Raw genomic sequence first — 15,032 nt, forward strand, 5'->3', positions numbered from 1 at the left:
TTATTTAATCTCTGATTTCTCTGTAAAGTCAGGGTAATAATACCTGCTTTACATGGATATTATATAACAATCAATTGCTTTGTAATGAATGTTAATTTTCATATAATAATTGTATAAAATTAAAGTCTACTAATTTAAATAAGATTAATGTACATGCTTACCTAATAACATTCAGTTAAATTTGTTCAGTTCATTTGAAAGATGAAATGATATCATTGAAATTTAAATTGACTCAGATACTTTTGCAAGTATTTAAAGTTATTTTTATGTAGTTAATCTCCTCTCTGTGAGACATGCCTTGGCCCCCAGTCTCTAGTAAAATATATCATTACAAATTAAACTATATGCACATGTGCACATGAAAGCCAGGACCAGCACCCTCTCCTAGCTCATGTAGTAGAATTCAAGAACTGGAAGTCCAGATATCTCACAGAGATTCCTGAGATTCTTCTACCTATTTTTTCTTAATTTGTCCCTTCTATACAGTTCACTGTTCAGTATTAGGCACCAGGGAGCTATTTAAAACAAAAAAAGACTTCAGATTTAGGCCAGTCTTGCCACTAACTAGCAAGTCTCCTGACCTTTGGTTGAAATTTCCTTGCTTGTAGAATGAGAAGTATTGGACTAGGCTATCTGGATAGTTCTTTAAACTGTTCTATAAGTATGAATAGAATTAATTACCATCAAATTGTATTGTATTAATTTCCCAATTTGGACTTTAAGCATACCAATCTCTTCTCAGTGCGCTAACTTTAAATGTTCCTCTGAAGCATTGTACTTGATAATTTTGTTCTTCCTGTTGCTAGTAGCCAGTTGTGCCAGGAAAATTTAACTCTATCTCAAGAATTAATCCATGTAAATGCTGTGTGGTTCCTTCTCTCTCACTCTTTTAATATCAACAAGGCTTTATCATACTTTATTTGGCAAGCTTGAGAAAGCAGCCATTTCCCTGTAGAGGTATAGCTTGATCTGACAATTTCTAAGCTGTTTCTTTTTTCTTTTTGTAAGGTTATTTCCTTGGGAAACTGTTTTATGTTAAATAACTATTTTGCTGAATTTTCTTTCATAAAATATTTTCCAAACCATATTTTAATCAGTTTCTTATAAATCAGATTGAAAATAGGAACTCAACCAAAAGTTTAATTTCCTTCCAAATGATATATAAATTTTTCAGAGGTAGTTGAAGGAATGAGAATAGGGAAGCATAGTTTTGCTTTTAGGTTTTTTCTTTTTTTTCTCTAGGACGTGAAGTTTTTATTCTTCATTGAAATCAAATGGATAGAAAGGGCTTCAGTAACACTGATAATGTTTACTTAAGTTAGATGGTGAACACCTGAGGTTTGTTTAATTATTATTCTTAAACCAAACATAAATGTTTGCATACGTGCATATACATTCTTTGATGTATAGATTTCAATAATATAAAAAAATTTTACACCTGGAGAAAATAGGGGGAGAAGGAGAAAATAAAATGAAAAAAACACATGTTGAGCTTTAGTTTATTACTTATTTCTCCTACTAGACTGTAAACTTTATGCAGTTAAGATATTTTGTCTTTTCATTGACTGATATATATCCCCAGTGCCTAGGACAGTACTTGAGGTATCAGACACTTAATAAATATTTGTTGAATTACTCTCTCCGGTTGAATGGATTGTTTTCCAGGAGGATGGTCTAATTAGAGTATACATGATTTGTACTTAACTGTGCTGAATAGGCTTAGCTTCTATTGAATGAAAAGAGGGATTTAACAACAAGAAAAACGTTTATTAGACTGAGTTTCGCTCATTCAGTTTATTTGAAAAGCTGTGGTTATAGTGATTTTTAAATATGCCAGTTTGGCCTTGTCTTTTGATGCAGTTTAAGATTATGCTTTTCACCCTATTAACATCTTACAGATGTTTTCTTAGTCACAAATAGGACTCAGTGAATCATTGCAAATTCAGAATTATTAGTGGGAAGTTTGTATTTGCCCTAAAGATAAGGATTTGTTAATGTTGTCTGCTTACTCATAATGGTAATTTATGGTGGAAGATTCTTTGCAAAACTGACCTAAAGAAGGGAGAGAGGTAGTATAATGAAAATGAGTATCTCATAGGGCTTTAAAAGCAGTATACGTCTTCACAAAAATATCGAAAGATACCTGTCCTATCCCATTTTGAAACTAAAGGACTATTTTAAAACTGGATAAAATGACTTTTGACCATTTGAAAAGTGAACTTTTCTAGCCCATTTATAAATTACAGTTAATTTAAAGGTTTAAATTTATATGTGACTTTTGCTAAAGGCCAGTTTATGTGTTCAAATACAGTCTTTGAATTTTTGCTAGCATCATATTGATTTTTTCCTAATATTTCAAAAATCTTTTTCTAAGTGATCAATTACTAGTTGGAAATTGTCTTGATACATTGTGAGAAGAGATTTAACCTAATTTAGCTGATATTGTGCCCATTTAACTCTAGACTTTTGGGGGGTGAGAAGGAATGCTCTTTGTGACATTTAAGCATACTGTTTGACAGGAATATAAGTCATTATCGACAAAGAGCACTTTTAGATTTCCTAGAATAAAGAAGAGCTATGTTTTAGATAAGCAATGTAAGTTGTTTATTCATTGGAAAACTGCATAGCTCTTGCATTTTTGAAGTTACGTTGTATTCGTATATTCAAGTTTTAAATATTAATTTAAAACTTAAAAAAATTTTCCATAGTGTTAAAAGTACACAAGTCATATAGTCATATTTTATTTGTGCTTTTTATTCTTAAAAGTCTGGTTGTGTGTCGTGTTCTTATTTAAGTCTCATACCTACTGAGACATTTCTAGAAACTCCTTGAAAATGTCACTTGTTAAAAGGGATAATAGTGAGAAAAGACTGAGTTAACAAAACCTTAAGCAAAAATACAGTATAAAATTTTGTTTTCAATACCATTGAAACTGAATTCATCTAGAATCATGACTCTTAGTGTTCTTTTTTTTCCTTTTCCTTTCCCTAAAGATAAGACAAAATCCATGGCTTCTGTAACTAATGCCAATACTTCTAGTACTCAAGCAGCTCCTGTAGCTGTTACAACACCTACTGTGTCATCTGGTCAGGCAACACCTACATCACCTATTAAAAAGGTAAGCCAAAATTGTGTTTGTTAAAAATAAATGTATTCTGTGTAAGTACCATTTGAGCTAAAGCATTAAGACAGTTCTAAGTTTATTTAAGGTTTTAGAATAAGAAGGTCTTTTTCTTTATTTCCTCTGAATCTATTATGTTCTTCTTCTCAAGTACTTTTTGCAGTTGATCATTAACAAAAATATCAGGTTGGCCAAAAAGTTTGTTCGGTTTTCACCAAGAACTTTATTGAGCAACATATTCATTAACCAAACGAACTTTTTGGCCAACCCAGTAAATAGCAGAAAGATAAAATTTTTCATATGAAAAACTACTGATCATGGTAGTTTTTTATTTTCATTGAACTTTTGAGAAGCATGGGGTTTGTATCCTTTATTTCTGTTGAGTAAAGGTGCATTTTGGTAATTTCACATGTGTATAAGTTAAGCACGAAAAGTACTACCACAAGTTACTGAGAGAACTGGAATCTAGATTTTCTAATTCATTTACAAAGCACCAGGTATGTCAGAACAAACCAGAGGTCAACTGCTGACCCCACCTCGTTAGTTTTTGTGACCTTGAGCAAGTGATTATCTTCCTAATCTGTTCCTCCTAAAAAGGACAAAACAAAAATAATAACAAAGAGAAAATAAGTTAACATTGTTAAGCGGTAATTGAGAGAGCTTGGCTAGTGACTGAGTGCTCCCAAATTGTTAGTTTCATTTATTCCTCTTCCTTATTTTGTTCTCCATTTATTCTTCATCCTTACTCTCTTGTTGATCTGTTAAAGACTTTTCTTTTCCCTGCTGTTTCAGAACCTATACTTCTTTTAACTCTAATTAAAGATTAAGGGTTTTCTGTGGGTTTTTTTTAACCTACTGGTCTCTTTTTAAAGGCTTCTCCCCACCCTTACCTAACTTTTAGGAGTAAACTCATTTCCCTCTCTGTGTAACACACACATGCACGCATGCACACACGTAGACATATTCACACTCACATGTACTTTTTTTTTTTTCCTGGAGCCGTTTAAGAATTGACTGCTCAGGGCTTTCCTGGTGGCGCAGTGGTTGAGAGTCCGCCTGCCGATGCAGGGGACACGGGTTCGTGCCCTGGTCCGGGAGGATCCCACATGCCACGGAGCGGCTGGGCCCGTGAGCCATGGCCACTGAGCCTGTGCGTCCAGAGCCTGTGCTCTGCAATGGGAGAGGCCACAACACTGAGAGGCCCGCGTACCGCAAAAAAAAAAAAAAAAAAAAAATTGACTGCTCTCACTGTAACACTTTATTCCTAATACTTGAGTACGTACCTCTTAAGTACAAAGGCATTAATCCTTCATTCCCTCACGGAAATCATCATACTTAGAAAATTTAACATTGATATAATACCATTATTTACGTTCACTAATATACAGACCATACTCAAAATTTTCCCAGTTGTCCTCCTAGTAACATGTTTCTAGCTGTTTGATTTTTCAAATTAAGGGTCCACTCAGGGATTATACATTGTGTTTACCTATTAAGTCTCTGCCTTTGGACTTCTTGTTTTGTTGCTTATCTGACGTTATTTGGTTTGCATGGGTTTGAGGACTGATTTTAAATCCCCACAGTGTTTCTACCATATTGTCAGTTTTGCTAATCTTTGGATTTGGCTCCAAGTGGTCAAAATTTGAACCTTTTAAAATCATAAACTAGAGAATTCTTTAAAAATCCATACTGTTATTAATAATCCTCCTCTAAAGCTCTTCCAAAGGAAAGCAGTAGTATGAATTCTTAGTGGTAGAAATATATGAATTTCACTGGTACAATTTGAATATCAGAAGACTCTGTGACTGAATTATCTTATTACCTACTGTATTCTAGAACTGAGGGTTTCTTGAATTCAATTAGAACCCATTCTCAAATGGTCGTAATTTCATATGCTTTAAAATGAAATTCTCCAGAATTTCTGGAGAATTTCTGGCCTTTTCAAGGCCAGAAGCAGTCGTCTGAAAAATTTTCAAGATAGTTATCATGCCATAACTGGTGTCACCATGAGCTGCTTTAACTAAAGATTTATTAATTCTAGAACCCCTTTATACTTCTTCAGTGAATACTAAACTTTAGCTCTTTTGATTATCTGTTAGAACTGTAGATTTATCAAGTTCCCAAAAGCCCCATCCCCCCTGGAATAGCTGGCCAAGAAACCGGCTGTCAGTCTTTTGAGTATTTAACTAAGCAATCTCTTTCCTACTGTAGTCAAATAATTACAGTAGGGTTCTTATGATCAATTATATTTTTCTCAAGCATAACCCTAGATTTATGGCAGTTTACTTCTCAGTTTATGCCAACTGCCCTCACTGAAAGCAAATACTTAATAGCTCTATTAGATTAGTGGGCCAGTAATTTATTTGCTATAAAAGTTCTTATTCAGAATTACTTTGATTCTGTAATTAAATTGATCTAATGACAACTGTTTCTCTAATTTGCATATTTAGAAACTCCATTTTATTCTCCATTTAAAGATTACATTGTTTCAGTCTTTGTTCTTAGAGTTTTATGGGCAAATTTTATTCAAAGTAATAAAGTCATGGTGTACAAAAAAATGAAGTATTTTTAAGTTTTATCAGTATTATATGACTTTTAAAGCCTGTTACCATGGTACCAGTGCCAGTGGTACTGTATTTACTTTAATTTAGCATTTTAGTGTTTTTTTTTTTCATTTGTTTCAAGATTTTCCTTGTAACTTACAGACCTAACAGAAATTTCCTTGGATGAATTCTTAATTTGTAAATGCATCGTAAAAGATTTTGTAATTAATTAAGAGTTCTGTCTATTTTTAGGTTGCCACTTACTACTCTGATTCTATTATCTAGACAAGTTATCTTAAGTTCTCTAGCTTCCTCCAGCAGTACATAAACTATGTATATAAATACACACACACACACACACACACACACACTCTCTCTCTCTCTCTAACATTCATGGCAAGGAATAGATCACGAAACTGGAAGCTCTAAAACAGTATTAAATATCACTTATATTCTATAATAACTCATGATAACTACAGAGAAACATAGGTATATTCACTTTAAATGATCTTCTCTTAAGTTGTTAACTTGTCAGCTAAAATTATAGAACTATTTCTGTAGCAGTGAGATCAGGCCTATGATTTATGGATATATTATCTATAAAACCATTAGTTTGATCTTATGATTTATTTTAACTAAAAATAGTAAGTTTATCACATTATTTAACTTACAGTAAGTTAAATAATATACATTTTATATTAAATTTTTATCTAACAATAAGTTTATTGTTAGTTAAAGTTTCAACTAACATTAAGTTTAACTAACAATGTTTATATATAACTCTCTAGTCAAAATAAATATTGTTGGGATCTCTGAAAAAGATTACCTACTCTGCTGTATACACATATATTCCAATAAGCATAAACTATATTTTCTTTGCTAGATGGTAAAAATTCAGTTTTCTTGGAATTACATGTTCTTGCTAATTGAACCTACATCATAATAAAATTTAGTAAAAGACTACTATGTGCTGTGGGTATATGAAATATACCGGTAAAAGTGTATAATTGTAGAATGATAGTTTTTAAATGGAAGAAATCATTTTTGATTTGAGGTAATGGAGTTAGAACATTTGAGATAGATCTTGAAGAACGAGGTAGTATTTCAACTAACAGAGAGGAGAGTTTGTACAGTCTGTTGAAAAAGAGAGAAGAGAAACAGTGTGATCAAAAGTAGGGATAGGGCTTCCCGGTGGCGCAGTGGTTGAGAGTCCGCCTGCCAATGCAGGGGACACGAGTTTGTGCCCTGGTCCGGGAGGATCCCACATGCCGCGGAGCGGCTGGGCCGGTGAGCCATTGCTGCTGAGCCTGCGCGTCTGGAGCCTGTGCTCCACACGGGAGAGGCCACAACAGTGAGAGACCTGCGTATCGCAAAAAAAAAAAAAAAGTAGGGATAATGTGGAGTGTTGCAGGAAAAATGAGTTGTCTAGTTTGATTGATTTATAGGATATATATACGAAGTAAAGCAGGAAAAGTAGAGCCAAATTGGAATGTTTTCATTACTATGGTAACATTTTCATAATTTGATAGATAGTAGAGGATCATAGATGTTTGAACAAGGCCATGAGAGAATTTTAGAATGTTATTCTGGCAGCAACATACAGGTGTATTTGAAGGTAAGAGACTGACTGAGAGAAGGTTTATTAGAAAGTCATTGAAGTTGCCTAGCATGATAAGAATATAAACCAGAGAAGTGGCAGTGGACTTATAAAGGAGAGGAGATTTAGAGACTTGGCACTTAACTTGTAGATGGAGGAAGATGACAGAGAAGAAGTCTAACATGACTGCGAAGTTTCAAATTTAGGGAGTTGGGACTTCCCCAGTGTCCAGTGGTTAAGACTTCGTGCTTTCAGCACAGGGGGCATAGGTTCGATCCCTGGTCAGGGAACTAAGATCCCACATGCCACACAGAGCGGGCAAAAAAAAAAAGAAATTTAGGGGATTGAAGAGATTTTTGGTGCCAGTAACAGAAATAGGGAACTGAGGAAGAGTTGGTTTGGAAATAAAGGTGTTTGACTTTAAACATGTTGAGTTTCAGGTTCCAATTTTAGTTACATATAGTCCATTCTACAGGTAAATAGAAATTCAGGACTAGGAATTTAGGAGTCAGATTGAGCTGGAGAATAACAAATTTGAGAATAAGCTGAATACAATTAATATTTAGCCTCAGGATATAAGAAGACCCTACTCCCAACATTCAGAAGAAAGTATAAAGAGAAGATAGGAGATACAAGAACAGACTCTTGGAGTGCTTATGTTACAGGGCTATGACAAGGATAGTTGCTACCAACAACAACAAAAAGACCAGGAAAGGGGTAGTCAGAGAGTAGGAAAGTCAAAATAGTGTCCTGGTTATAAAAACCAAAAGAAGAATTTCAGAGACTAGGTATACTTGAGTTTTTCAGAGAGGTTTATTTATATACCAAAAATTGAAAGATGCTTTTAAACACATAAACCAGTATTTAAATCCATGTGAGGTGGAGAGGAGGTATATCAGTCGTAACAGTGCAACAAAATTTCAAACTTGATAATATTGCCTCATTTTTCTCAACTCTAAAATATTGGATAATAGTAAAATGCTATTTCATTGGGTGATTGTAGGATTAAATGAGATAACCCATATTAAGCACTTAGTTTAGGGCCTCACACAAGTAAACATTTGTTAAATGTTAGCTTCTGTTGTAACACTCAGCAAATATTATTTGCTATATGATGATTTTATCATGGAGGAATAACATTTGTTTCCAGTTTGGGGAAAGTTCTGGGGTAGGGAGGGATTGGCAAACCATGGTCTGTGGGCCAAAGGTGGCCCACTACCCGTTTTTTGTACAGCCTGCAAGTTAGAATGGTTTTAATACTTTTAAATGGTCGGCAGAGGCAGGGGAGGATGAAAAGAAAAAGAATATTTTGTGACACAAATTCAAATTTCATTGCCCCTAAATAAAGTTTTATGTGACACAGCCACATTCATTCATTTGTGTACTACCTATGGCTGGGTTTGTGCTACAGCAGCATAGATGAGTAGTTACAGCAGAGACTCTATAGTCTACAAAGCCTAAAGTTTACAGTCTGGCCCTTTACAGAAGGAAAAGTTTGCCAACCTCTGTTCTCGAGTACCATGACTTTAAACTCTGAAATCAATAAGGAATCATCTCAATGCCTATCATATTATGTAAAATATTACAGCTTCCTGGACTTTTTCAGTCAATGGAGACCTTAGTGTTTTACTGATTTTTTTTCACAGTGCCATTTGGCCAAAAAAAAATACCTCTTCGTTTCATTTATTAAGTAGTTAGGTACAAATAAGTTAATAATGGCAATTTGTGCAGTGTCCGACAGATGTCACTGTACTTCTCTCAAAACTTTAAAATATCCCACAGCACCCCTGTGATTTTGTTCTTGCGCCCTGGAATGCCTCAGTGTGCATTTTGGGAACTGAAAAATGCTTGTATATCTTGAGTCTCTTTGCAACCTTATTGTTAGGAATTAATTATTGGAATTATTAGAGGTATCTTGTAGCAGTTTTGTCTAGGAATTAGCCCTCCAACATTATGGGTGCTTTAACAAGCTCTATTAAACTGCTGTTATGGCAAACCTTGGTAATAGGTGTGAAAGAAAGATTGTTTTTTGTTTTTTAATCTATATCCTATGCTTGTAGTAACTAGATAGTTGCTCTATTTACCATCTATATTTAACTGTGGTTGAATATTTAAACTCTGTAAGTGAAGTTAATGAGGTGAACTAGTTACAGACAACAGACATTTCATTTTAGGTTAGTTGGAAAGCCCTGAAAATGAAATAAATATTTGTACAAAAACAGTTTTTAGTTGAAATGTTTAATGTTTAGTGGAAAAATCAAACAGTAAATTTAAGGCTATGATATTTAAAATATTAATGAATTAAATATTATAATTAGAAATATACTGATGATTACTTTTTTGTTGTTGATTACTTTTTTGTTGATGATGATGGATTAAAATTTTTTTAACCCAAGTACAAAATGAATAAAAACAAAATTCAAGGGCAGTAGTTTTTTCACTTCATACTATAATACTATCGAGCTCTATGTGGCTTTAACTGCCTTGGAAGTTTCTGTATTAGATTCTTTCAGATTCTCTCATGCTAAACTGAACTTGTTCCCAGTGACTTTTAAAGATTGGATAATTACCCAGTTGTTGGGTTTTAATTTATTATAAAATTCTTTTAAAAAGAGAAAAGTCTGTTTTGCTCATAACTTCCTTTTCTGTTTTCATGCTTTCAATCTTTATCTCTTTACCTGTCTTATTTTAATTGGCTTTAGTATGATTTCATTGCTCCTATCATGCCTGTGGTGGAATCAGTAGATCCTGCATCATGGAGGCAGGGCTTGCGCAAAAACTGGCATTGTTCTTGTGCCCAGTAAAGGTGAAAAATCTATGGTGAGGCATTTCGATGTGCAAGGATTTATATTAGGTACAACATAACAAGTTTAATATGAATATTGGTTTCAAAGATGCATGGTTTTAAGTCATTATGGTGTGCTCATTTCTGTTCTCTGTATTTGCATCATAATTTTTCTGTGTGATACAAAGTGTGGAGTGTGTGTTCTTAAATCTAACATCTGGAAAGGTAGTATTTCCTTCTTCAGTTTTAGATCTTTACATTTTTTACTAAGACATTAACCTGCTTAGTAAAAGTGTTTCTCCTGAAACTATTAACTATAATTTTAAACAATATTATCTGTAACTTCTCATTTTCAGTTTAAGGACTGATCAGTATTGTATAATTTTTCTCTTTTCCTTAAAAATAAAATAAAATAAAACAGTTTCCAACTTCAGCTACAAAAATTTCTCCCAAAGAAGAAGAGAGAAAAGATGAGTCTCCTGCATCTTGGAGGTTAGGACTTAGAAAGACTGGTAGTTATGGTGCACTTGCAGAAATCACAGCATCTAAAGAGGCTCAGAAAGAAAAAGACACTGCAGTGTTATGCGTTCAGCTTCAAGTCCCAGACTTTCCTCCTCTTTGGATAATAAAGAAAAGGTAATCTGTTTCACAATTTGGTTTCTATAAAAACTATGATAATTTGTTTTCCTGGAATCAGATGTGTTGGATTTTCTACTATGTATCATTAGATCTATGTATCAACTTAATTCACCTGACTTAATGAGTTACATGATAATACAAATGTACCTACCTTACGCAGATATCTATATGGGATATAATTATTGGGAAGATCAGATGTATTTGCCCAAAACATAAATTAAGAGACTATACTCAATTAAAGGAATCCTTTATTCTGTTTGAGAATTTACAATAAAATGTATCAAGGAGCAAGCTAATTTTATTTATTAAGAAGGGTTTTGAAAGTTTAGGAACACATTTTTCTAGAATGTGCTTATACTCATAAGTTAAATTTATCCAATATATGCAATTTCTTTACCTACTTTTTCATCTGATACATCACAGCTTTGTCCTAGTGAGCAATTTTAATAACTATATTTTGAAAGGCAGTATTAACTTGCATTAAATAGAATGCACCACAGTTCATTCAGTGCTATCTTGTATAATTGGATTATTTATTTTCTATTGCATTTTTAGTGCTTGGACATTTTTTCCTTACAGTTTTCTTGCTCTATACAGGAGTGTTTACATGTATCAGAAATTCAGAAATGAATTTCTCATTAAGTAATTTTAATGTTTTTTATTTTGTATAAATTTATTTTCCAGTTGTTTTCCAAGTACTTGATGCCAGTATAATGAGAATGTAACAGATGTCATTGTCACTACACTCTCAGCCAGATTTGGTTAAATATAATTTAAATAACCTTTTGTTTTGTATATTTTAATGTTATATTTTTAAAACATAGTATATCAAGGTAGTAAATAGCTTGTATAATGTAAGTAATTGAGACTTATCAGTGAACTGTATTTGAGACCTTATTCTCTGAAAGAAGTAAAGATATTTATCTTACAATACTACATTACAGTAAATGTTACAGAAGTTTCAGAAAAAGTCATTAAAATGTGGAGGAATTTTTCTTATGTTAAAAAAGAGCTAATTCTAGATTAAAGAAGAGGAAAAGAAAATTAATTTGAACAGGCTGTCTTTTAGTGTTTATAGTACTTGAATATTGATAGACATCAATTTGGAGTTTAGCTAGGAATTATGGAAATATTATAAAATAAACTATGATGGCTGTGTAATTATACATTGTTGAATACTCTTTACCTAATACTTTTAGCAGCACTTATAGTCATCACAGATTTATTTTCACTCTTTTTTCTCCCTGTTGTGTAGGAGAAAGATAGTAAAGGAACTAGGCTTGCGTATGTTGCACCTACAATACCAAGACGACTAGCCAGTACATCTGACATTGAAGAGAAAGAAGACAGTGGATTCATTATGATTTGTTTTATTTTTTTAACTATAAAAATCTTTACTATCTAGCATAAGAGTTAAAACATGAGCTTGTTGTAATTATGTGGGATATGATTTCAGGAAGAGGATGGAGGGTATTCCTAATAGGAAAGAACACCAAGTAACATGGGACTTGAGGAGGTGCAGGCTTGGTATGTTCATGAATAGCCAAAAAAATGAGGCATTATGGTTATAACGGAGTGAGGGGGCAGTGGTGCAGATGAGGTCACAGACTAGTATATGCTTTCTAAATATTTGGAACATAATAGAAAAAGGATAGAAGAAGAAGGGAGAAAAAGCCCTTACTTGATCACTGTCCAACATTTTAATTTGTTTCTTCCTACTTTTCAGCACATATAGAGTATGAGAATTTTAATATATGGTAATCATGTTATAATATTCAATTTTGTGTCTTGACTTTTCTTTCACTTAAGATCTCGTAATGTCCCTTATATTTAGTATGTATTTTTCAATAAGCATTGTTCTTCATTAGTACATAGTGTTCCATAGAGTAGATTTGCTGAGGTTAAAGTAGCCATTTCCCCTCCCCAAACTATGGACATTTAAATTATCTAATGTTTTTGTCATCATAAATAAAAACTTCTGCAAACATTTAAATTTCCCCCCCTATAGTTAGGATTATACCTTTGGGATAGAATCTTAGAACTGGAATCTTAGTGAATTACTTCATTTCTTAATAAGTATTCCAGACTGTTTTTCTAAGGGATTTTACTAGTTTCTGCTTCTACAGATGTTTATTAAAATACAGCTTCTTTACCCTATTTTAAAATTATCTACCAGAATCTGAAAGATATTTTTTTCACAGAGATTCTTCAAGTTTGCGAACAAGTAGTTCATATACAAGAAGAAAATGGGAAGATGATCTCAGAAAGAATAGCTCAATTAATGAAGGATCAGCTTATCATAAAAGGTAATAATATAATTCTTAAGTAACTTTTGTGTATTCTTTTATCAAAATATGAGCCAGTTTGGAGCTCTCAATTTAATATAACATTAAAAATGTGCCTTTATTAAATATATCTTTTGTTGTTTAAATAAAACTTCATTTAAAGACACAGAATATATATTTAAAGATGGGTGAAAATTTGCTCCTACTTATGCCTTCCTATTATATTATATATTTTTAAATTAAATTTGATATGCTAAGAAGTATCTTTTAGATTATAGCATATTAAAAAAGGAACTCTGTATGTAATTATATATAAGTCAATTATATAATTGACTAGAGCAGTTGAAGTAGATTAATTAATTGATCTCATGTGGTGACCTGGAAAGTTTCTACCTGGGTTAGAACTCAGAGCAATGGAAATGCCTTGAATTGGAATGTTGGTAATACCATATTGGAGAGGGGGTGGAAAATCTATGTGTTATTTTCTCTGCTAAAAGCAACCAAAAAAAGACTAAAAGATCAACAAATATAATATAGGCATGGGTCACCCCTAGGGATGTGACCCATTGCCAAAACAATTTCTTAGAAAATGCTTAAGTCTTAACTTTCCCCAAGTAAAACCAAACCAAAGTGTTTTTCCAGACCCAACCTGGCGTGACCATATGACCTGGAACAGTTCCAGAAATGTAAACTATCAGATCATCTTTGAATCTTGTTGGTGGGTGGGGGATGCAGTAAAATGATACACTACCAAATTAGGGAAGTCATCTAGACTCTAGCAAGTTGTAGATGCAACTCTTGGTGCTGGAGCCGGTGGCGTATTTAGGAACACAGTCTTTTAGATTTTTTCCTAGCCTTGTGAATCTGTATAATGTATAGGCATTGACTATAGAATACACATACAAACACATTCTATATAGATATGACTCTTTCCTTTAGTTGCTCCTTTGGTAGAAGACAAGATGATTTGATTAGTTCTAGTGTTCCAAGCACCACATCAACACCAACAGTTACCTCTGCAGCTGGGCTTCAGAAAAGCCTGCTTTCCAGCACAAGCACTACTACAAAGATTACAACGGGTTCTTCCTCAGCAGGCACACAAAGCAGGTGAGTCACAGATACATTTTGTGTTCAGGCCTACTGTGTGCTTATGTATGTGCATGCATTTTTGTTTAGAAGATTGTGGGGCTCTGGATTTTTTCATTGACCTTGTTAAAATGATTTACAAACAAAAATTGGTTCCAAAAAGAGGCAATTATGCATGTCTGGGGAAAAAATATTAAGTTCCTAACTTATGAACTTTCCTTGCATTAAGCTGCTTAAAGTGTAAATTTCTCTTTGACAGCTCTGGGTGAACTTTTTGGTTCATAGATGAAAGATGTCTCACCTTATGTTTTAAAAAAATCCATCCCTGTAGTCACATGTTTTCAGCTGCTAGAAAGTGCTTTCCTTGTTTAGCTGTTTTCCTTTTCTCTTTTTTGTGTTGCTGCTTATGATGCTATAGTACCTCAAATCGTTTGTGGGCTGAGGATAGTACTGAAAAAGAAAAGGACAGTGTTCCTACGGCAGTGACCATTCCTGTTGCTCCAACTGTTGTAAATGCTGCAGCCTCTACCACAACCCTGACTACAACTACTGCTGGCACTGTCTCCTCCACTTCAGAGGTCAGGGAGAGACGCAGGTGTGTAAAGGTCCTAATAGGACTACTGATATATCTTGCCCAATGATGAAAGTTGTTTGTTTTGCTTGTTTTTTTAATCTTGGGAAGTTGGTGACTATCTCTTCAGTAGGTTAATACATGAGATAACCTAGATCAGCTCAGAACTATGTAAATTGATACAATTAGCAATTATTCGCCTTTAGGCTTGGTAACCCACCTCTGACAGAATTAATGTTCTTGTTTAAAGGCACTGAGCCAGATAGTTGTCTTCATACTTAGCCATCTTAGTTTTAATGGTTTATTTAATTCAAAACATTTTTGTGATGAAGATCTAAGCGCATACTCTAAACACATATTAAACAACTCATACTCATGGAAAACTAGATGTAACATGACAAAAAC

The 15,032-nt window shown here is 33.5% G+C and overlaps 1 protein-coding gene across 1 annotated transcript in view; it reads left to right on the forward strand.

Annotated features, from left to right (window-relative positions):
• Window positions 1–15,032, forward strand: part of PPP1R12A (protein phosphatase 1 regulatory subunit 12A) — a 160,535-nt gene that overhangs the window by 106,673 nt on the left and 38,830 nt on the right. Inside the window, 7 exon segments of the mRNA XM_032645243.1 lie at window positions 2,994–3,118; window positions 10,468–10,621; window positions 10,624–10,682; window positions 11,941–12,035; window positions 12,887–12,991; window positions 13,910–14,077; window positions 14,475–14,651. Coding sequence (XP_032501134.1) covers window positions 2,994–3,118; window positions 10,468–10,621; window positions 10,624–10,682; window positions 11,941–12,035; window positions 12,887–12,991; window positions 13,910–14,077; window positions 14,475–14,651 — 883 coding nt within the window.

Source organism: Phocoena sinus, chromosome 10 (genome assembly GCF_008692025.1).
Source record: "Phocoena sinus isolate mPhoSin1 chromosome 10, mPhoSin1.pri, whole genome shotgun sequence".
Taxonomy (NCBI): Eukaryota; Metazoa; Chordata; class Mammalia; order Artiodactyla; family Phocoenidae; genus Phocoena; species Phocoena sinus.